Source organism: Diabrotica virgifera, chromosome 10 (assembly GCF_917563875.1).
Source record: "Diabrotica virgifera virgifera chromosome 10, PGI_DIABVI_V3a".
Taxonomy (NCBI): Eukaryota; Metazoa; Arthropoda; class Insecta; order Coleoptera; family Chrysomelidae; genus Diabrotica; species Diabrotica virgifera.
Window position 1 is genome coordinate 143,867,433 of NC_065452.1, and position 22,776 is coordinate 143,890,208.

General features: G+C 35.0%; 1 protein-coding gene across 2 annotated transcripts in view; it reads right to left on the reverse strand.

Moving 5' to 3' along the window:
• Window positions 1-22,776, reverse strand: part of LOC126893219 (rab11 family-interacting protein 2) — a 78,977-nt gene that overhangs the window by 39,416 nt on the left and 16,785 nt on the right. For both annotated transcript variants that reach the window (XM_050663189.1, XM_050663188.1), the window contains exons 4-5: window positions 13,066-13,436; window positions 5,911-6,121 (exon numbers count right to left, since the gene is read on the reverse strand). In XM_050663189.1, coding sequence (XP_050519146.1) covers window positions 5,911-6,121; window positions 13,066-13,436 — 582 coding nt within the window. The remainder of the gene's footprint in view (window positions 1-5,910; window positions 6,122-13,065; window positions 13,437-22,776) is intronic.

Genomic DNA, 22,776 nt, shown 5'->3' on the forward strand with positions numbered 1-22,776 from the left:
TGCAGTAGGATGTGGTTACCCATACTGAAAGAGGAAGTCAATAGAAAGAAAATACCACGATTAGTAAGTCAATAACATATCGAGTTAGTACATATTTTATATTTTAGTATTACTTATATATCTACGTATTATTAATGTTATTTATAATTGAAAGAACATATATATTATATATTAAAGTCAGAATTTGGTATTAGTTTTGAGAGTAAACTAAATGTAAGACCAAATACTAACAATGTCGGGATAGTATCATGGGGTTTTTTCCTGGTTTTTCCTCTTTACTATGGAATCTCTAACGCGAGAATTTTACTGTCACCGTTGCATTTTTTGTGGCGGATATTCTTGAGTTGGGGTTGATTTCATGTAATCGAATGAACTATCTTTCAGTAAAGTCGTCCCAGGAACGCAACTCATAAATATTGGCAATATCACTTTAAAGTCTTCTACTTTAAAATGCATAAAATATGTCTGAATTGCCGGTATAAATGAGTCAGATTAAATAAATTATTAGAAGATTTTGTTTAATTTAGTAGTATTTTGTATTTTGACAACGACACCCGATTTGGGTGTCGAAACGTTAATAAAATTATTTTTTTCAATTTAATTGTGGCTTATTTCCCATCTAAATAGTTAACTATAAAAATGGCACAAGGAAATAGCTTCAGAACAAAATATGGACTACAAATGAATGTTAAGAAAATCAAGTTCATGATTATTTCTAAGCAACATACAGTAGGAAGGCTAGATATCGAGGAAAAAAAGGGTGAATAACTACAAATATCTGGGAACCTGAGTGAATGAAAACACGCGTTGAAATTGCAAGATAAGCAAAAATGAAAAAAATGTTTGTTAATCGAGACCTTACTGTGGAGCTGAGCATAAGAGCCTTAAGATGCTACATGTTTTTGACTTTGTTGTATGGAATGGAAACCTGGACACTAAAAGTGGATTGTATAAAGAAGTTGGAAACATTTAAGATGTGGTGCTATAGAAGGATTTTAAAAATACCATTGAATCGAGAAGTTACAAATGCAAAAGTGTTAAGAAAGCTACAAAAGGATTGCGAGATCATAAAAAAACATCCAAACAAGAAAGCTGGAATATTTAGTAGGGTGGAACGAAAAAGGTAAAAAAATAAAAGAAAAGAAACATTCTTGTGGCTATCGTTTAAAAGTTGTGTCAGGTGATGAAAACAATTGGTGCGAGAGCATTTTGAAATAAAAAAATATCTTGAGGTTCCATATTGGATTTGAAAAATGAAAAAACAAAAATATTATTTTTGTCGAAAAAATCAATATGGCTCTGATCAAATTTCAATGATCGTGTTTTACCAACTAAGTGTGATATTCCAAAGTGCTTTCTCTTTATTCGTAATGAACTTAAGTTGACAAATAATAATAAAGATCCATCTATCGCCGACGTCTTGAATGCCGTTGCAGGGAAAGTAGAACAAATATGAATAAAAGTTTCTATTCCAACATTATCGCATAAGTGCATTTAAGATATGATTCAAAATATGTATACAGAGTATCAAAATCTTTAGCCATAGGTACACAAAAACTCAGCAAGCATCTGATTCATAAATAGAAAAGATTTGCCAGTTTCAAAAGGAGTGTAAAAAGTTATTGAATATCGCGGCTTGCAAGTGCAACATGACTGGAACTGTGTGTGTACTTGTGATAAAATCAAGAAAGTACCACAAAATGAGCGAATTTTTCTTCAAGATCAACGATCCTGTCGAAAAATGGCAAGTGGATATTGCAGCATCTGCAGGAATAAGGAAGAAAATGGAAAGAACCATGAAGGCAAAGGCAAGTTCTCAAAAATGTAATACTGACGAAATTGTTTTTAAAGCATGTACCGTTGATTCCTCTAATCCTGCCATAAGTAGCAGCTTGTCTGACTCAAATTCTTCTGATGCAGATGATCATGAAGAAGAATTCATTGCTCCTTTGTCAACAGTTACAGTCCAACCATCTACGTCACAAATACTGCGGCACTTCACTTCAATAGCTTATTTCATTGCAATGAACTACCTCCACGTCATTTAATTCAACAGTTAGATGAACGCACCAGTGGACCACTTGGTTTTTCAGGGCTAATAGGGAAACTTCTGGAACACTGTGAGAAGGCTGTTGTCAATTTTGTCGCAATAGAAAACAACCTAGCAATATTATTAGAAACAACAGACCTTAGTACCGATCAGAAGTACTTGTACCAAATCAGTCAAGCAGTTGCTGCGGGAAATTGTCCTAATGATTTGAGCCTTAAAAAACCTGGGAAAATATCACATGCAAGGTGGCTGACAGTTGATAATCGGTTGCTTCGATTGTATGTTGAAACTGAATGTCCCAGCCCCCAATTAATTATGTTAGTAAGTTTCATCCAAAAAGTGTATGTATGCACCAGTTTGGTTTTATATAAAACTGTATCCTAGCTGTTCTGATGGTTCAAAACATTTATGGCGAATGTTCCATTATTCATGATTTCTACCAGTTGACCAAAGAAAAATTGTCGATGCCGTTATCCAAAGGAATGCTTATTTGGCCCATCCCGAAAATGTATTACTCGGTATGATGAAAGATGAACGAAAACATATACGGGAGCTAGGACTACGCAGAGTGCCGAAAGCTAGAGAAAGTCAGAAAGAAAAAAAGATCCGGAGATTCAAAATACCAACATTAAATTTTAGTGCTGCAGATTATAATGACTTAATTTCTATATCTGGATTCAAAGTTTCGACTCCTCCTTTGCCAAAACATATTTCCAATGAAGATGTAAGGGATATGATTGATTCTGGGAATTACAACAACATAGAGGTCTTAAACTGCCCTTGTCATACAAAATCCGTGGAAAGAACTGTTAAGTTAGTAACTGAAGCATCAGCTACTATTTGTGGTCCAGAATCAAGGGATGGCTTTATTCATTCAAGGCTGCAGTCTAGAAATATTATGCCGTTTTTTAACACAAAATCAGACTACCAATCTTAAAATGTAAGGGGAAGAATTTCTTGGATAAGAAACCTAAGAGGGTGGTATGGTTACAGCTCAGTAGATCTTTTCAGAGCAGACGCCAATAAGGTACGGACAGCTGTGATGATAGCCAACCTCCGATAGGAAAAGGAACTACAAGAAGAAGAAGAGAGTGACAACACGAGACAAACAGTTTACAATTGACGTTAAAACCAAAGAAACAACGACTATGCTGATAGGGTAAGCCTCGAACGCTTATCAAAACAGCAACAAAAATTGTTTTCAAACAATCCATTAGTAAACTGTGTAAGAATGTGTTATAGAGGTAGCACCTTTTATTGGAACGACCACATCAAACGTCATCGACGGGAGATTGTTTTTGATAACTGGTCCTTATAACGCACTCAACTCTCACTTATGGCTCCACGTGCCACATCCCGGGCAACTGCATTAGTCTGCAGGCTAAACTAAGTGAGGGTAGCCAGACATGGTGATAGGTTGGACAGTGCAGCTGGCTGTTACAAAACTGACCATGAGGCGAGAATCATAGCCACAGAAACGGCACATATACAGCGGTGCAGAAAGCAAAGGGAAACCACTGCACTATTTTCCCAAGAGAATTTCTTCCCATAACGATGACAATTTCAGTACGTGAAGATGGAATGTGTAGCGACCCGACTCACGCTCGGCGCAATCTCGGTTCCGGGTCGGATGGTGTGAAATTTGCTACCGGCTGCCAAGGTGTGAGGGACCAGGCACCTGGCAGAAATTGTGCGACTGAATCCAAATTTTCATTTAATTTAAGAAAATGTCAGCGAATTGGTACATGGAACGTCCAGGGACTGATCCAAAACCCTGGAAAGTTACACATAATTGAAAAAGAAATGGCAGACCACAATCTTTCGGTACTGGGACTCTCTGAAACTCACTGGAGAGGTAAAGGGCATTTTAAAACAACTGCTGGCAACATCGTCTATTTTTCAGGCCCAGATAACAAAAGTACAAATGGAGTCGCAATAATTGTACCCTCTAAACTTAACGACTGCGTAATTGGATATAATACTATTGATGACAGGATATTATCCCTTAAAATGAGAATATCCACCAATACCCTACACCTTGTCCAGGTATACGCTCCTACAACAGCTGCACAAGAAGAAGACATCAACAGGTTCTATGGTCGTCTAGAAGAAACTGTTCGCTCTATTCCGAATCGTGAACTCATCATAATTCTAGGAGATTTTAACGCCAAAGTGGGGTCATCTAATGAAAATATTGAAGGAGTGCTGGGCAAAAATGGATTGGGACAGAGAAATGAGAATTGCGACAGTCTAGTGGAGTTCTGTGTAGAACAACATCTTACAATTACAAACACGTTATATCAACATCATCCACGGAGATTAAACACATGGCGCAGCCCAGATGGACGAACAAGGAATCAAATAGACTACATCCTAATAAGATCAAGATGGAAGTCGTCGGCCATCAAATGTAAAACATATCCTGGCGCAGACTGTGGAAGCGATCATCAACTCCTGGTATTGAACGTTCGACTTCGTTTTAAAGTTCCCAAAAGAAGACCCCAGAGAAAAGTCATGTCTCTAAATCCATCAAAAATCAATGACTTCCAACACAACCTAGAAGAAGCTCTCTCTTTAGACCAAGTAGATAGTGACCCTGAGAGCACTTGGATTTATTTCAAAGATAAGGTAATCGAGGCTGCAAAAGACTGTGAGGCAGCGGTTTCCACTGGCCGTAAGCCATGGATATCCGATAATACGTGGACTGTGATTCAACGCAGAAAAGAACACAAAACTAGACACGGAACAAACGATGAATACAGAGCGTTATCGAAAGAAATCAAAAAACAGTGCCGCAAAGACAAAGCTTATTACATCTCTCAAATATGCAGAGAGATAGAGGAACATGGCTGTCGAAATGAACCGAGGGATTTATTCCAGAAGATCAAACTCCTTACCAGAGAATTTAAACCTCAAACGTGGTCTGTAATAGATAAGGAAGGTAATCTAAAGACCGATACTGACGAAATATTGGAAACATGACGAAATTACTGTGACGAGCTATATAAAAATAACGAGGTATCAGCAGAACATCAGTGGCCCTCTGACTACCCTAGAGAACCTACTGTCTTACTCGCTGAAGTCAACGATGCAATTAAATCACTAAAGAGAAATAAATTCCCAGGCATCGATTCAATACCATGTGAAATACTACAGTTACTAGGTGACAAAGGAATACATATCATCCATTCTATCTGTGTCGCTGTTTGGAATTCAGGAAAATGGCCATCTGATTGGTGCACCTCAATTTATATCCCGCTACACAAAAAAGGAACTACTACCAGATATGAAAACTACCGCACACTGTCAATAATAACACATGCTAGTAAAATCTTGTTGTATATCATCAAAAACAGATTAAAAACCTATCTACATTACCAAATACCTCAGGAACAAGCGGGATTTGTAAAGGGTAAAGGTACAAGGGAACAAATCCTGAACCTGAGACAACTTATTGAAAAGTCTAGAGAATTTCAAGTACCTATGATTATATGCTTCGTTGACTACCAAAAGGCATTTGATTGTGTAAGCTGGATAAATCTGTGGTGACGACAGTTTGGAGAGATTAATTGTTTCTGGAAACGTTCCGGGGAGAAGATCAAGAGGACGATCACCAACTAGATGGTCCGACCAAATAAAGAATTCAGCTGGAAACTCATTCTGCGAAGCTCTTAGAGCAGATGAAGATAGAGACCAATGGAGAAACATTGTTAGGAATATTGGAAGAAATCACGATCCTCAGTAATGGTGAAACGACAAAAGAGAGAGATTAGTAAACTATGTTACAACCGAAAATTGTTAAGAATAGCTCAAAAATGAAAACAAAAAATGAATAAACGTATGGTGGATAAAAATTTTACCTCGAGGTTTATTTCCAACCAGTTTGGATTCCCATTCATCCTGGGGTTCTTTTTGATCTATTCTTGGAGGCTTAACTGGTGCTACGGTACTTTTCTTCTCCACATGAACTATATTCTCAACAGAAGGATTCTTTAAGATAGGTGAAGCAGTTCTATTAACAACTGGATGGTTTAAAGAACTAGCTGAACTCTTGTGTGACAAATCGTCAAGCTGCAAAAAAATTACAATACTTACAATACATTTATAATAAATGTTGGTAATATTTTTATAATAAATAGCAATAATTTTTGTTGATGTGACAGGCCCATGTCATAAATGTCTTGCTTTGCAAGTAACAAAAATGTAATCCAAATAAACCTTCTATTAATAAATATATAAATTGATAAACTAAAAGAAAATAAGGAAACCTCAGAGGCAGCTGGGCACATGATACATGCAGACATAATTCTAACTGTAGTGGTAAACAATCATCATAAAATTTTAAACTCAAATAATAAGTTAAAAACAGTACTTAAAATAAAAAGGAAAACAATATTTAAACTGTTTTTTATGCAAACTATTTTCTGAAAATATATTCATTAACTACATGTATAATAACTAGAGTAGTAAGCTAATAATATTCACTTACTGATAAGAGCCAAAGTTATTTTTAAAAATAAAGCGGTTCGGTAACCAAAATGAATATTTAACAAACCTGTTAAATAATGGAGTGAACTATTGAATTTTAATACTGAATTTAGTGGATTATTGAAAAATACTTTTTGTGATCAGACTAAAAGATTAGATCGTAAAAAATATTTAAGGCAATAACCTAGGAGTCATATTAGTCCAGGGCGCATCTGTTTTGAGATGGACGTTGAGAGGTGACTCAAATTTTTTTGTAGAAATTGCTTGAAAATAAATCAAATAATAATATTTGAGTTATCCTCCCTCTCAAAAATGTCCGGAACATTGTTTAAATAATCAAAATGTCAAAAATTGAAGGAAAAATTCGATTTTTTTCTCCGTTTTTTTATTATAACTTTAAAAGTATTCATTTCCGAGAAAAGTTGTACAGACATAAAAGTTGCGTAATTAAATTTCCTACAATATAGAATTGGTTAAAAATTTAAAAAATAGTCACCCTAGTTGCAAAATAGCAATATTTGCGAAAAAACCATACAAAAACAAGTCTTCGCATTTTACGTTTTTCAACCATTTATGCTACACTTAGGACCTTCATATTTCACCCAGAAAAACTTTATGATACAGTAAAACAATACTGTAAATTTCATTAAGATCGGTTCAATAGATTTTGCAAAATAAATTTTGCAATCCAGCTTTCGCAAAAAAAATTCATTTTTTCAAAATGTTACAGGACTGAAAATAAAGCAGATAGCAAGTTGAAATTTTTTTTGCTTAAGTGTACTGTACCTTTTATTTGCAATTTTCAAAATTAAAATCGATTAATTACCACGGCGTCAGAAAATTTTTGAAATAAACAATAATTTTTGGTGCTACGCGCAGGACAGCGGTGTTTGATTTACACAAGTAGATTTCCACCAAAATTTCTTCCAATCTTTATCTAATATATTATTTTCTTACTCTATATTTTGTTGTATTTTAATATTTTAATTCCACAAAAGTCAAACTAATTTTATTATTGTTTGTGAAATATTGTTTAAACAATTGCATATGTTTAAAAATAATACATTTTTATTATTTAAGTTAAAATATATGAACAAAGAAAGTTTTTGCTAATAAAAGTGTTATTTCAAAGGATAGAGTATATGTTTTTATTTTGCAATAAACAAATTTATTTATTTATATCGAAATGTAATAAAAATTAAAATGTATCAATCATTATCAAAGGTCATTGGAATGCCCAATCAGAGCAAATTATCCGCTGTCCTGCGCGTAGCACCAATAATTAATGTTTATTTAAAAAAATTCCTGACGCCGTGGTGTTAATCGATTTTAATTTTGCAAATGAAAGGTACAGTACACTTCTATACGCAAAAAAATTTTCAACTTGCTATCTGCTTTATTTTCAGTCCTGTAACATTTTGAAAAAATGAATTTTTTTTACGAAAGCTGGATTGCAAAATTTATTTTGCAAAATCTATTAAACCGATCTTAATGAAATTTACAGTATTGTTTTACTGTATCCTAAAGTTTTTCAGGGTGAAATATGAAGGTCCTAAGTGTAGCATAAATGGTTGAAAAACGTAAAATGCGAATACTTGTTTTTGTATGTTTTTTTTTCACAATTATTGCTATTTTGCAACAAAGGTGACTATTTTTTAAATTTTTAACCAATTCTGTATTATAGGAAATTTAATTACGCAACTTTTATGTCCGTAAAACTTTTCTCGGAAATGAATACTTTTAAAGTTATAATCAAAAAACCAAGAAAAAAATCGAATTTTTCCTTAATTTTTTGACATTTTGATTATTTAAACAATGTTCCGGACCTTTTTGAGAGGGAGGATAACTCAAATATTATTATTTGATTTATTTTGAAGCAATTTCTGTAAAAAAATTTGAGTCACCTCTCAACGTCCAAATGTACTAATATTTTTACAGATGCGCCCTGGTCTATATTGGGTATTACATTCTTCAAGATAAAATTGATAATAAGGATCACAAACATTGTTTTACTGGTAAAAATATACCAAAAATGTTAAGCACTGAAGTACATACAGGGTGCGACGAAGTCCAATTACTCATTTTTTGAAAGCGATAAGAAAAAAATTATGTAGGTAATAAATAGGCATAAAAAGGACCTTTACATTACATTTAATTCATTTTCTTCATTTACAATATTTTTTTGGTCAGATTTCTCGTAATCTACGTGTACAGTCCGTTAAAATTGTTCTAGTAAACTTTGAAAAGCGCGTTTGTCGTCTATTGCTGATGATAAATTATTGTTGCTAGTAACACATTTTTGTTAGTCTTCAGTTCCTCCTTAGAAAAATTCATGTTAGTAATAGTAACAAAGCTACAGGAGATACATTCTTCAAGATAAAATTGATAATAAGGATCACAAACATTGTTTTACTGGTAAAAATATACCAAAAATGTTAAGCACTGAAGTATATACAGGGTGCGACGAAGTCCAATTACTCATTTTTTGAAAGCGATAAGAAAAAAATTATGTAGGTAATAAATAGGCATAAAAAGGACCTTTACATTACATTTAATTCATTTTCTTCATTTACAATATTTTTTTGGTCAGATTTCTCGTAATCTACGTGTACAGTCCGTTAAAATTGTTCTAGTAAACTTTGAAAAGCGCGTTTGTCGTCTATTGTTGACGATAAATTATTGTTGCTAGTAACACATTTTTGTTAGTCTTCAGTTCCTCCTTAGAAAAATTCATGTTAGTAATAGTAACAAAGCTACAGGAGATACATTATTCAAGATAAAATTGATAATAAGGATCACAAACATTGTTTTACTGGTAAAAATATACCAAAAATGTTAAGCACTGAAGTATATACAGGGTGCGACGAAGTCCAATTACTCATTTTTTGAAAGCGATAAGAAAAAAATTATGTAGGTAATAAATAAGCATAAAAAGGACCTTTAAATTACATTTAATTCATTTTCTTCATTTACAATATTTTTTTGGTCAGATTTCTCGTAATCTACGTGTACAGTCCGTTAAAATTGTTCTAGAAAAGCGCGTTTGTCGTCTATTGCTGATGATAAATTATTGTTGCTAGTAACACATTTTTGTTAGTCTTCAGTTCCTCCTTAGAAAAATTCAGGTTAGTAATAGTAACAAAGCTACAGGAGCTATAAAAATAGTCTAATGTCAAACTTAATCAAGTTTAGTGTCAAATTTATGGCCAACTCATTATTATGAACTTTTTTTCTAAAAATCATTATTTATTAAATATTTTCACGGCCAACCTAATAAAATTTCACCTAATTCTTGTTGCAATCAATGTTTGAGTCAAAGAATCACGAATAACTCAAAAATTAATGCAATTTGGTATAGGAAATGCTTAAGAAATAATAAAGTAAATTAAATAACATTTAATTACAACACAATCATTAAAATTCATTTAAGAAAACTCAGAAAATACTCATGCCAAGTTTTGACTAATTCTGTATACCAAAATTAAATTTTTCGCTATGTTAATAATTTGTGGACAGGTGTAGAATGTATTAAAAATAGTTTGAACACAAATATATTTTTGATGTCAAATCTCTACAATTTTACATGGTGTTAATATTGCTACGAAATTAATAAAAAAACCGTAATTAACTTTTAAACTACCTCGTATAATATTGCAAAAACGAGAACGTCGAGAAGAGTCCAAATCTGTAAAAATATACAGGGTGATCCATTAAAACAAAGATAAGTTTGGTCCACCCTGTCAATATGGGTGGCCTGTAGTTGAAATGTAAACTGCGCGTCATAGAAAACGGGCACCCTAAAAAATGGGTCATTTTTGATGTCGCGTATCTCCTTAACCTGTTGTCCGATTTAAGTGATTTTTTGAATATGTTATAGCCTTATTCTTTGTCAATATCACTGTAATAATATTTTTGCTAAACAGGTAAATTTTCATTGTATACCGGGTGTTCGAATCAAAGTGTGTTTTTTCTCAAAGTTCGCAACACCCTGTGGAATATTTTAGCTTTTATAAAATACTGAAATTAAATCCCGACTATAGCCTCGGATTTTCTGAACATTTTGTTTTCTGATTCATTCTCTTGTGTTGGATAAATCAAAAGTTATGTACTTTAACAACTAGTCATGTACTTCATCAGTATAGGTTGTTTGTAAATAAGTGCGACAAACTTTAAGGGGCAATTATGCATGAAAAAATAAATGACCGTTTGCTTTATAAACTTATGACCGTAAATGCTTCGTTTACGAGATACGGGATGTTGAATTTTTTTTACAAACTGATGATTTATTTTATTGCCCTAAAACCGGTTGAGATATGCAAATGAAATTTGGCAGGTTCTAAGAGATAGTTATTGCGAATTTTTTGACTTGCAATCAAGAATTTTGTATTCACTATTGGCATGCATACGGGTAATATGACCGATCATATTACCCGTATACACGCCAATGGTGAAATCAAAATTCTTAATTGTATGTCAAAAATATGCAATAACTACTTCTTAAATCCACCAAATTTCATTTGCATATCTCAACCAGTTTTAAAGCAATAAATACACTCACCGGCAGAGAAAACGGGCACCCCAAAAAATGGGTCATTTTTAATGTCTTGTATTTCCTAAACCTGATGTCCGATTTAAGTAATTTTTTTAATATGGTATAGCCTTATTCTTTATCAATATCGCTGTAATAATATTGTTGCTAGACAGGTACATTGTCATTGTATACAGGGTGTACGAATAAAACTGTGTTTTTTTCTCAAACTTTGGAACACCCTGTGGAATGTTCTAGCTTTTATAAAATACTAAAATTAAAACCCAACTATAGCCCCAGATTTTCTTAACATTCTGTTTTTTTATTCATTCGCTTATGTTGGATAATAAAAAAGTTAGGCACTTTAACAACTACCCCTGTTTTTCGTCAATACAGGGTGTTTTTCAATAAGTACGGCAAGCTTTAAGGGGTAATTCTGCATGATAAAATAATGACAGTTTGCTTTATAAACTTATGCCCGCAAATACTTCGTTTCTGAGATAGGGGGTGTTGAAATTGTTCTTACAAACTGACGATTTATTTATTGCTCTAAAACGGTTTGTGATATGCAAATGAAATTTGGTAGATTTTAAGAGCTAGTTATTGCGCATTTTTTGGCATACAATTGAGAATTTTATATTCACCATTGGCGTGCATACGGGATATATCGAAAATATTTATACCCGTATGCACGCCAATGGTGAATATAAAATTCTTAATTGTATGCCAAAAAATGCGCAATAATTACCTCTTAAAATCTACCAAATTTCATTTGCATATCACAAACCGTTTTAGAGAAATAAATAAACCGTCAGTTTGTAAGAACAATTTCAACACCCCCTATCTCGGAAACGAAGCATTTTCGGGCATACGTTTATAAAGCGAACTGTCATTATTTTATCATGCAGAATTACCCCTTAAAGTTTGCCGTACTTATTTAAAAACACCCTGTATTAACGAAAAACAGGGGTAGTTGTTAAAGTGCTTAACTTTTTTATTATCCAACATAAGCGAATGAATCAAAAAACAGAATGTTAAGAAAACCTGAGGCTATAGTTCGGTTATAATTTCAGTATTTTATAAAAGCTAGAACATTCCACAGGGTGTTCCAAAGTTTGAGAAAAAAACACAGTTTGATTCGTACACCCTGTATACAATGACAATGTACCTGTCTAGCAACAATATTATTACAGCGATATTGATAAAGAATAAGGCTATAACATATTAAAAAAATTACTTAAATCGGACATCAGGTTTAGGAAACACAAGACATTAAATATGACCCATTTTTGGGGTGCCCGTTTTCTCTGCCGGTGAGTGTAAATCGTTAGTTTGTACGAAAAAATTCAACATCCCGTATCTCGGCAACGAAGCATTTGCGGACATACGATTATAAAGTAAACTGTCATTATTTTTTAATGCAGAATTACCCCTTAAAGTTTGTCGCACTTGTTTAGAAACACCCTGTACTGAAAAAGAACACGGCTAATTGTTAAAGTACCTAACTTCTGTATTATCCAACATAAGCAAATGAATCAAAAAGCAAAATGTTGAGAAGACCTGAGGCTATAGTTAAGTTTTAATTTCAGTATTTTATAAATGCTAGGATATTCCACAGGGTGTTGCGAACTTTGAGAAAAACACACAGTTTGATTCGTACACCCGGTATACAACGAAAATTTACCTGTTTAGCAAAAATATTATTACAGGGATATTGACAAAGAATAAAGCTATAATATATTCAAAAAATCACTTAAATCGGACAACAGGTTTAGGAGATACGCAACCTCAAAAATTACCCATTTTTTAGTGTGCCCGTTTTTTATGACGCGCAGTGTAGTTGAAAATATTTGCAAAGTATGGTCCTATCTATGTTCCAACTTTTACCAAAATATTTTTTTCTTATCTCTTACAACTAATGAGTAATTTGACTTCCTCGCACTAATGCTACATCCTGTATGACGACGATATGTGATATGAAAAAAAAGTATAAACTTACAGTGAAATCATCATCGTCACTGACAACTCCAGGATCGGCATCTTCAATGGACTGCTTACTTTTAAAATTCTCCTGGGCGCTTCTAATATTCAAGCTCCCAATACTACCAATAGAAGAACCATCGTCATCATGATCCTTCTTTTTGCCTCTTAAATTTATTTTGGAACCAATCGATTTTGCAAATTTCTTTATTCCTTTTCTTTTTTCGGCACTTCCTAAACTCATTAGACTCCCTCCTAAAGAATGAGCTACATTGGAGACTGATGACTTGTGTTTTTCTTTTTTGCTCAAATTGGTTAAACTACCTGATTTTACTGAGAATCTAATTTTTACCTCTAAATTGCCTCTTTCTTTGCTCTTTGCTGGTTTACCTGTAAATAAAAAGGTGAAGTCACAGATTGTAACCTTTATACAGAGCCATTAGAAAAATTATAATTGAGTACGGTCCTGAACTTAGTTGATTAAGTACACCTAAATTTAGTCTCGAAGTTTTTCATTGCTTTACCATAGTAAATCTTTAAATTAATTATAAGAAACATAACCAGTAGTTTAGTTATTAGTTGTGATTTGATTGCCGTAAGTACTTTTATCAATATATTTACGGTTTCATCAAAATCTTATAGAATTTCAATTCAGTCATACAGTTTTGTAAATTCAAAGGTGTTTAACAAAAACTTGTTTTTTGGCTTATCTTCGATAAGTTAAATACTTTGTAATTGACAGAGTCGTACTGACCCAATTACAATATAATGAAACGAAATAAGAAAATTAAAATAAAAAATATTTAACAATTTTATCCGATGGCTGGTACTTCTGACTACAGGGGTCCTCTAATGTTACCCGATCAACAAACACCATCTTACTCTACAATTACCCAACAGAAAGCAGCTACATTCCCTTCGAAACTACAAGCCATTATTATCCCAGCAGTAGACACACTAAAATTAGAAGACTACGTTACAGCAATAGGATCACTAGTACAACCCAAAAATGTACTTTTTTCATCACGAATTTCTAACGGCAGAATCTGCATATACCTTTCCAGCAGTGAAGTTGTTGACACTTTTTTAACAGACCACGGAGGTATAAAAATAGGAGATAATGTTATCACAGCAAGAAGACTAGTCACTTCTGCTAATAGGTTCCTGCTGTCTAGTGTCTGTCCGTCTATTCCTCATCAGATCCTCGAAAAATATCTTGCCGAGAAGGGCTTTCATCTTCTTTCACCGATGTCTTTCTTAAGAGCGGGAATTCAAGATCCTCAATATAGTTACGTATTAGGCTTTCGTAGGCAGGTGTACTATACACCTGTCGACAATCTTGTTATTCCTGAATCAATTCTCATTGACTTCGATAATACATCTTACCGAATCTTTCTTTCTGATGGACTCACTTGCTATCAATGTCATCAATCTGGTCATATCGCCTCAACATGTACCTATACGGCCATCCAGTCAAACCCGTCCATACCTACATCCCAAACTGACCAAGACTCTGAAGACAAAAATCACTCTGTCCAGAATCAAACAGAAAACACTGGTGAAGTAATGGATTCCCAAGAACTCCCTACAGAAATTACTATACCGAAACGTTCTCATTCTGAAATATCGTCTCCAGTTAATACACCACCGGTAGAAAATACAGAAATAGATTTTACAAAACCTAAAGCAAGATCAACAAAAAAGCCAAGAGTAAATCTGATACAAAAACTGGAGAAACAGTTTCTACTGAATCACTTATCCAACCTGCAAAGGAATTTATTGATGAATCTTCAAACCTGTTTGAATTAAACTATACAGAGATAGTCAGCTTTCTGGATGATGCACACGGTTCCCCCAATCCATTAAGTATCGCACAAGAATACACGAAAAACATAACAGGACTATTAACAATGCTAACAGAAATCTACCCCAAACTCGAAGACAGACGCATTAAATCTAGAATTACACGAATGAGGAAGAAAATACGTCGTCAACTAAATCTAGATCAAACTGAAAATGATAACTCCGAAGATACAGATGTTTTCCAAGAAAACCTCAATTAAAAAAGTCAATAAATGTGCTATGATTGTGACACCAATATAACTGTAGGTCACATTGTTATAGACTGTCATTATATCATCTGCAAAGACAAGCTACTGGACTACCATGTGATATAAAGTGTGCGTTAAACAGTGCGGATTGTGACAAAATCATTAGGTTTTCAAAGGAAACTACATTATATAACCAAATATGAGTGCTACGTTTCAGAACAATCATAAATTAAAATCAACTTTGGAAAAACTCTGTAAAAAAACTTTGTAAAATAGGTTATATTTTGTATCAGAGTGGAGCCAAACCTCAGTTGGCGTGCCTAGGCATGCCGGTCGAGGGGCAAATTCATCATCAGCCCCCCTCGTCATCGATCTAGCACTCTTTCACTGGTTGGTCGCACCCGCGCTCCGAATCGCTGATCCGACCAACCAGTGATGTTCGGCTCTTTTTGCTGTGATGTTTCAGCAGACAATATCGGCGTGTTAGTATTATCGCTCGCACCCGTTGCGTAGCTACGCCACTCCCAAGAGAAATGCTCTGACATTAAAAATTAGCGAGGTAAAAATACTAAATAATGGACCCCTTACGAGAACCGGTCAAAAATGGCGTGAAGCGCCGACATTCACAATAACATAAAGACATGCACATAACATTAATTAGTCTTAGAGGGTAAAGTTTTAAAAATATGACCCTGACGAAACGTATATCCCCTCTTAGGAAAAGCCGGGGGGATGACTCGGAATTTGTTCCATAAGTACACTCATGTTAGGACTTCATGAAGTGACTATGGATGAACAGGCTGCCTTGAATGGTCTTTAGAATGAGATTCCTAATGTCTAGCCGTGATAGACTAAGAATTCGCTGAATCTTCGAATTCGATTGACACCAAGTACCTCTTGCCCCTATTATGAGAGGTGCCATGCAGATGATTTTCCCAGGATACCGGGCTTGCATGGTCTGAAGGAATAAAGGCTCCGTATATTTCGCCGTCTTATGTGCGGCGGCGACACTTAACGGATCTGGGCCTTCCCAGTGAACGCCAACGTCTGCAACCAGTACTCTGTCACCCAGCACAGCGACAAAGTCAGGTATTTTTAACTCGCCACTCGGCATTGTAATCCGAGGCTCAACCTCACATAACCACCCTTTCTTTTCGGTTGTCTTTCGTAGATAAGAAACGAGCTGGTCGTGTCTCTTACATCTTTGCCAATGTGCCCGAGAGCACTTTTGCAAGACGTGACTAAGAGACTCGTTTCTGTCACATCCCATTCTACATCGCCGTAGGTGTGGTGGATTTGATGGGATGCCCTTCGTTGGTAGAAGGTTTCCTCGCAGCTGTATTGCTTTAACATAATCTCGCCCCGACCAGTAGGGAGGTGGATTATGGATCCAGGCTGAGCTCTCACTGTGGCTGGACCCTTGAGCAAGACCGTTACCGCAATAGCCAGTGCCTAGTCTCTCGCTCAACTCACGTGCGATCAACGCTGAACTGCCTCCGTTGTTCTGTGTCCACTTCAAAACTTTCTCCCAGAGGTGACTAACGTAGTTTGTGGACATGATGGCGGCATTCATGCCTTGTGCTGAGATGATCAGTTTAGTCATCCTCCTTCTCATGATGGCTGGGACGTGTAAGGCCATAGCCAGCACGCCCAGACCACCTTCTTTGATCGGCGTGTGAATATAAGCGTCGGCGCACGTTCGATTGAGACGACAGATCTTACGCACGGCTATACGCACAGTCCTGTCAAAACCCTTCAGAGCTTTCATTGTAATCGTCGGTGATTGAAGCATATCGATGTATCGCGGCAGCAAGTATGTTTTAACCACGTTCAATTTCTGAGCGGGTTTTAAACCTGATCGTTGAATTCGATCGAGCTGGGTCGTACATTACCACCGAGTATACAGATACATTAATATGTATCATTGTACCACCGCTAATAACCTTTTATAGTTGATACGGGTTATTTCTAATAAAAAAAATTATAAGAGAACCATTGAGGAGAGGAATAGAGTCAGAATCAATAGCATAAGGAAGAATAACTATATGCTGAAAAGAGAAAGGAGGCAAAGAAAATATGCAGAACAAAGAATAGGCTGTACCTGGAAGAAGAATTAAATAATAATGAAGAAATTGTAAAAACAAAGTCAGAAACTTATACCAAATAATAAAAACAAAATGAAGTCAATATAAAACCCCACCGAAATATTATACAGATGAGGATGGACATTTAGTAGGAGGAACAGATGAAAAGCAGCTGGGCAGGTGGACTCGATATTTTAAAAGTGTATTAAACACCGATGAACAACAATACCTTCAAATACAACAGCCACTAGAAGAAACAATAAACCGGAATAACAATGTTGGGATACTAACAAAAGGAGAAATAAAAAAGAGTTTAAAAAATAATAAAGCACCCGGTGAAAATGGGATCATAGGAAGGTGGTCAAGGCTTACAGGAAGAAATCACAAATTTAATACGTGAAGTATGGACCAAAGAGCAAATACCAAAACAATGGAGAGAAGCCTGCTATGTCCAATACACAAAAATGGAAATGTTACGGGATGTAAAAACTACAGGGGTATAGCATTACAAGACACAACGTATAAAGTTTTCACCATATCGATCAGAAATAGAATTAATGCCAAAATTGAAGATAACCTAGGTGAATACCAAGCTGTGTTTAGAGGAAACAGATAACATAGACCAAAATTAAACAGATTCTGGCTAACTCATGTGAATTCAATCTGCCTCTAAACATATTGTTTATTGATTTTCGAAAAGCATCTTCTTCAGATGCAAATCTACTAATGGATGTTAGCGATCACATTTTCCAATAACTCTCTGTTTCTTGCAATAAGTATCAGAGATTGTATGTCGTTAATCCCTGTCCATTGCCTTATGTTACGGAGCCAGGACATTTTCTTGCCTCCTATTCCTCTCTTGCCTTCAATTTGACCCTGGATTATAAGTTTAAGGAACTGGTATTTTTCGTTTCGCATGATGTGACCCACATACGCCGTTTTTCTTTTCTTGATGTTTTCGAAAAGCTGGCGTTCTTAGTTGATTCTTTTAAGGGCATTACATTTGTGACTTACATACGGCGATAAAGCCACATTTCCGAAAAGCATATGACATAATCTTCTTCTTTAAGTGCCATCTCCGCGGCAGAAGTCGGCAATCATCATAGCTATTCGTATTCTAGAGACGGCTGCTCTGAAAAGTTCATTTGATGTACATCCGTACCACTCTCTCAGGTTGCGCAGCCACGATATTCTGCGTCTCCCTATGCTTCTCTTTCCTTGAATCTTTCCCTGCATAATCCATTGGAGCAAGCTGTATCTCTCTCCACGTGTAATATGTCCGAGATATTCCAATTTTCTTGTTTTGATGGTATTTAGGATTTCTATTTCTTTATTAATCTTTCTCAGGACCTCTTTGTTTGTGACGTGTTCTGTCCACGATATTTTCTGAATTCTTTTGTACACCCACAGCTCGAATGATTCTAGTTTTTTCATTGATGCAGCATTCAAAGTCCAAGCTTCCACTTCATAAAACAAAGTCAAGAAAACGTAACACCTAGCCAACCTAACTCTTAGCTCCAATTTCAAATATCTTAAGCATAGCACATTTCTCATTTTGTTAAAATTTGCTCTAGCCTTTTCTATTCTGATTTTGATTTCCTGTAAGTAATCTCCTGTGGAGTTTATCATTGTTCTAAATTCTAAGGTATGCATATTGGTCGACTCGTTCGATATTGGATCATTTATGAAGAGATTTTCGTTATTTCTTTGAGTTTTCGATATTCTCATAAACTTTGTCTTCTTGACATTCATTGTTAGCCCGACATAAATATGACATAATAAACAGACATAAATTGATTGATTGACACATTAAAATATTTTTACTTTTCGAAAAAAATAATACGATTAACTAAATCCCTTCTGAATGAAACCAAAAGTAAAGTTATAATAATATTTGCTGTCCAACAGAATCCATTTACACGACAAAATATTACACAAAAAAAATTAAATGAAATGTTAGTAATTCATAGGTACCAATAACACATCAAAAATTTTACAAAACTAAATTTGAACGTAAAGAAATAAATTATTAATCATGGCCATAGAAATAAGTTGCTTTATACTGCAGTTAAATATATCGCAGTAAATACTTAGGGCATTATAATAGCTGCACATGACGAATAGAGGAGAATTCAACATAAGGTTAGTTCTAGCTTGTGTATTTCTGAATGTAATCGAATTTCTTACTGGATAAGACGGAACGTTAAAATTTATTTGTCGAAGGATATCAGAGCTGTCAATGAGATTATGTAGTAGCTTGTACAGGAATACCAGGGAGGCATTAATTCGTCTAGATTCTAATGATACTACATCCAAACCGCTACATAACTCATTATTGCTGATACCCCTCCTAGGATATATACCATTAATTTTGTAAGACAAAAATTTTAAAAATTTACGCTGTACCCGTTCTATAATGTGGATATGTACATCATAAAATGGTGACCAAATGATAGAGGCATATTCCAGTTTAAAGCGTACAAAAGTGTAAAACAATAATTTAACGGCCTTAGTATTAGTGAGATTTCGACTATTTCTAATTATAAATCCATAAGATTTAAGTGCTTCTCTAACCTTTACATTAACATGTTCAACAAAAGTGACAAATATAACTCCAAGGTCTTTCAGTGGCGGTCTCAAGGGGGGGGGCGACGGGGGCGATCGCCCCCCCCCCCCCCAGAAACCTTAGTTTGTGTGACATCGAACTAATGCATTGCTATTATTGGACAAAATAATCTAACAGTGTGAAAACGTCCGTAGGCAGATTATTTTAATAGCCTACGGTTAGTTTTGATATAACATATCAACATTGTAACATAACAACATCAAATACGGTACAGTGACGTTTCTGTAATGTTGTCGTTGAAGTCACAGTAGCAGTGGCAACACTCTATTTTCCACTCAGTTTTTTCCATTCTAATAGACTAATTTGTATTGTATATTTATTGTAAATTTTAACATTATAAAAGGTAAAATGTGTTTTGAGCTCTTTCAATTCAAGGGTAAAACTAACATTGTCAGACCAAACCTCTGAAGTTTGACGTTTGTTCGTGATAAAGTAAAACCACCTAAATCGTCAAAGGTTTAGAAAGATGAGACTTGCTTCAGAGGCTTGCCATTGAAAAATACTATCACCCACAAACCTTTTCTATTAGACTTTGAGTTGTTTTCAATAGTTCTAAATTGGTTTTTGATACAATCACAAGAATACAATTATATTTTGAATATTTTATTTGTAAGTTAGCCGAACAATATTTACAACAAGCTTTAGAGGCTAGCTTTTTTATTTTTTATTATAGTGTAAAACTGTTTCCACTCATACTAATTGTAATAATAATAAGTGATTTTCCTTTTTCTCCGTTCGTCACAACCACTAAGTGACAGTCAGTCCATATTCGGTCCATCAACTGTTCAAATGAATAAAATGCCTTTAAAACTCTCAAAATCTTGCCATATTTTTAAAAATTTTCCGGACCCCCTTTCCGGCTGGGGGGCTGCACCCCCCAGACCCCCCTGCAACAGACCATCGCCCCTCCCAAAATCTGACTCTGAGACCGCCACTGAGGTCTTTAACTTTATTCAAACGTTCCAGTTCATTGTCATCAATAATATAAGGATGGTATATAGTAGACTGTTTCCTGGAATAACTAACTACTTTGCACTTATTGGCATTAAGATTCAGATGATTTTCATTACACCATTCATGTACGTGGTTATGATAGAACGTCACATCTCCGACAGCTTTAACATCACTAGAGGCCTACAACAAGGTGACCCCCTGTCCACTGTATTTTTCAATCTTAAGGGTCGTTTTCACGCTACGTCTTATTGTACGTTTTGTGTGTCATGCAAAACGTACGACAAAACGTACATTTTGTCAAGTGTATAGATACATATTAACGTTTTTCAAACAATGTGTTCAATGTTCGAAACAAAACAATCGCGCGACTACAAATCGCAAGTGGAGTCTGGCGCTTATGCTTTTCCCATCATATCTTCGATCTGACCTTGGATTTCATTTCGATTCATTTCATTTCTTGTTATACACTGGACAAAACGTACGTACGTTTTGCATGACACACAAAACGCACAATAAGACGTAGCGTGAAAATGACGCTTAATATTGGAAAGAATTTTAAAGGGTCGTTTTCACGCTACGTCTTATTGTACGTTTTGTGTGTCATGCAAAACGTACGACAAAACGTACGTTTTGTCAAGTGTACCCGTTTATTACCGTTATATTTTATACCGTTATATTACCGTATATATTAACGTTTTTCAAACAATGTGTTCCAATCTTCGCAACAAAACTATTGCGCGACTAGAAATCGCAAGTGGAGTCCGGCGCTTATGCTTTTCACATCACATCTTCGATCTGACCTTGGATTTCATTTCTATTCATTTCATTTCTTGTTATACACTGGACAAAACGTACGTTTTGTCGTACGTTTTGCATGACACACAAAACGTACAATAAGACGTAGCGTGAAAACGACCCTTAAGCCAAGCCGCACACCAAAGAAACATGAAACGAAAAACATGAAACATGAAACGAAAAACATGTTTCATGAAAAGAAAACACTGCTAAAAACATCTCAAAGTCCGCCTACTAATGAAACGAGTGTGATTCATGCTCATGACACATTTTTATTTTCGGAGAGTCTCATAAATGGCCGGATATATATTTGTTTAGCAGTGGTTTATTTCCATGAAACGTAATTTACGTTTCATGTTTCTTTGATGTGCGGCCGGGCTAAGAGAAAGCAATATTCACACTAAAGGTTCGATCTATCACTACACACACACATCAATGCGTAGCATACGCAGACGACCTTGCTCACACTAAAGAAACGATTTTAAGTAAATTCACAAGATCATTTGAATTCAAAAATAATTTTTGAAATTATAAACACCACTTCTCATAATACACTATCAAATCAAAGAAAACATCTCATATTTAACTCCATCTTTAAAAGTATAGTGCTCTATGGATGCGAAACATGGCAACTTACTAAATCCCTGGAACGACGCCTACTTGCATTGGAAATGGACTTCTGGAGAAGATCAGCTAGAAAATCAAGGCTTGACAGAATACAAAATGACCAAATCCTGGGACATCCTGGGAGTCCAGTCAACGATCATAGATGAAGTTCAAAGGAGACAATTGATCTGGTATGGTCATGTAGAAAGAATGGACGACGCCAGGCTACCAAAATAAATTTTAAAATGGGTGCCAAGGGGAAGAAGGAAGAGAGGAAGGTCGAAACAATCCTGGCTAGGCGGCATTCAGAAGACAATGTCGGAAAGGAACCTTCACCCTGACGAATGGAACGACCGACGAAACTAGAAACTAGTTGAGTAATACCATTGGGGGAAACATATAGGTACAGCATTTGTGAAAAAATGTGAAGATACAGTAAAGCAGAGTTAATTTTTGGATTCAGTGTATTACAAACAATACAAATCAGTTTAAAAAACAGCTTTTCAAAAAACAAGAAAAATTGCAAAAATATCTAATTAAAAAGATTAATGATTACTATTACTTAATTATACACTGCGATGCAAAAAAATCGATCCACTAAAAATTTGGTCATT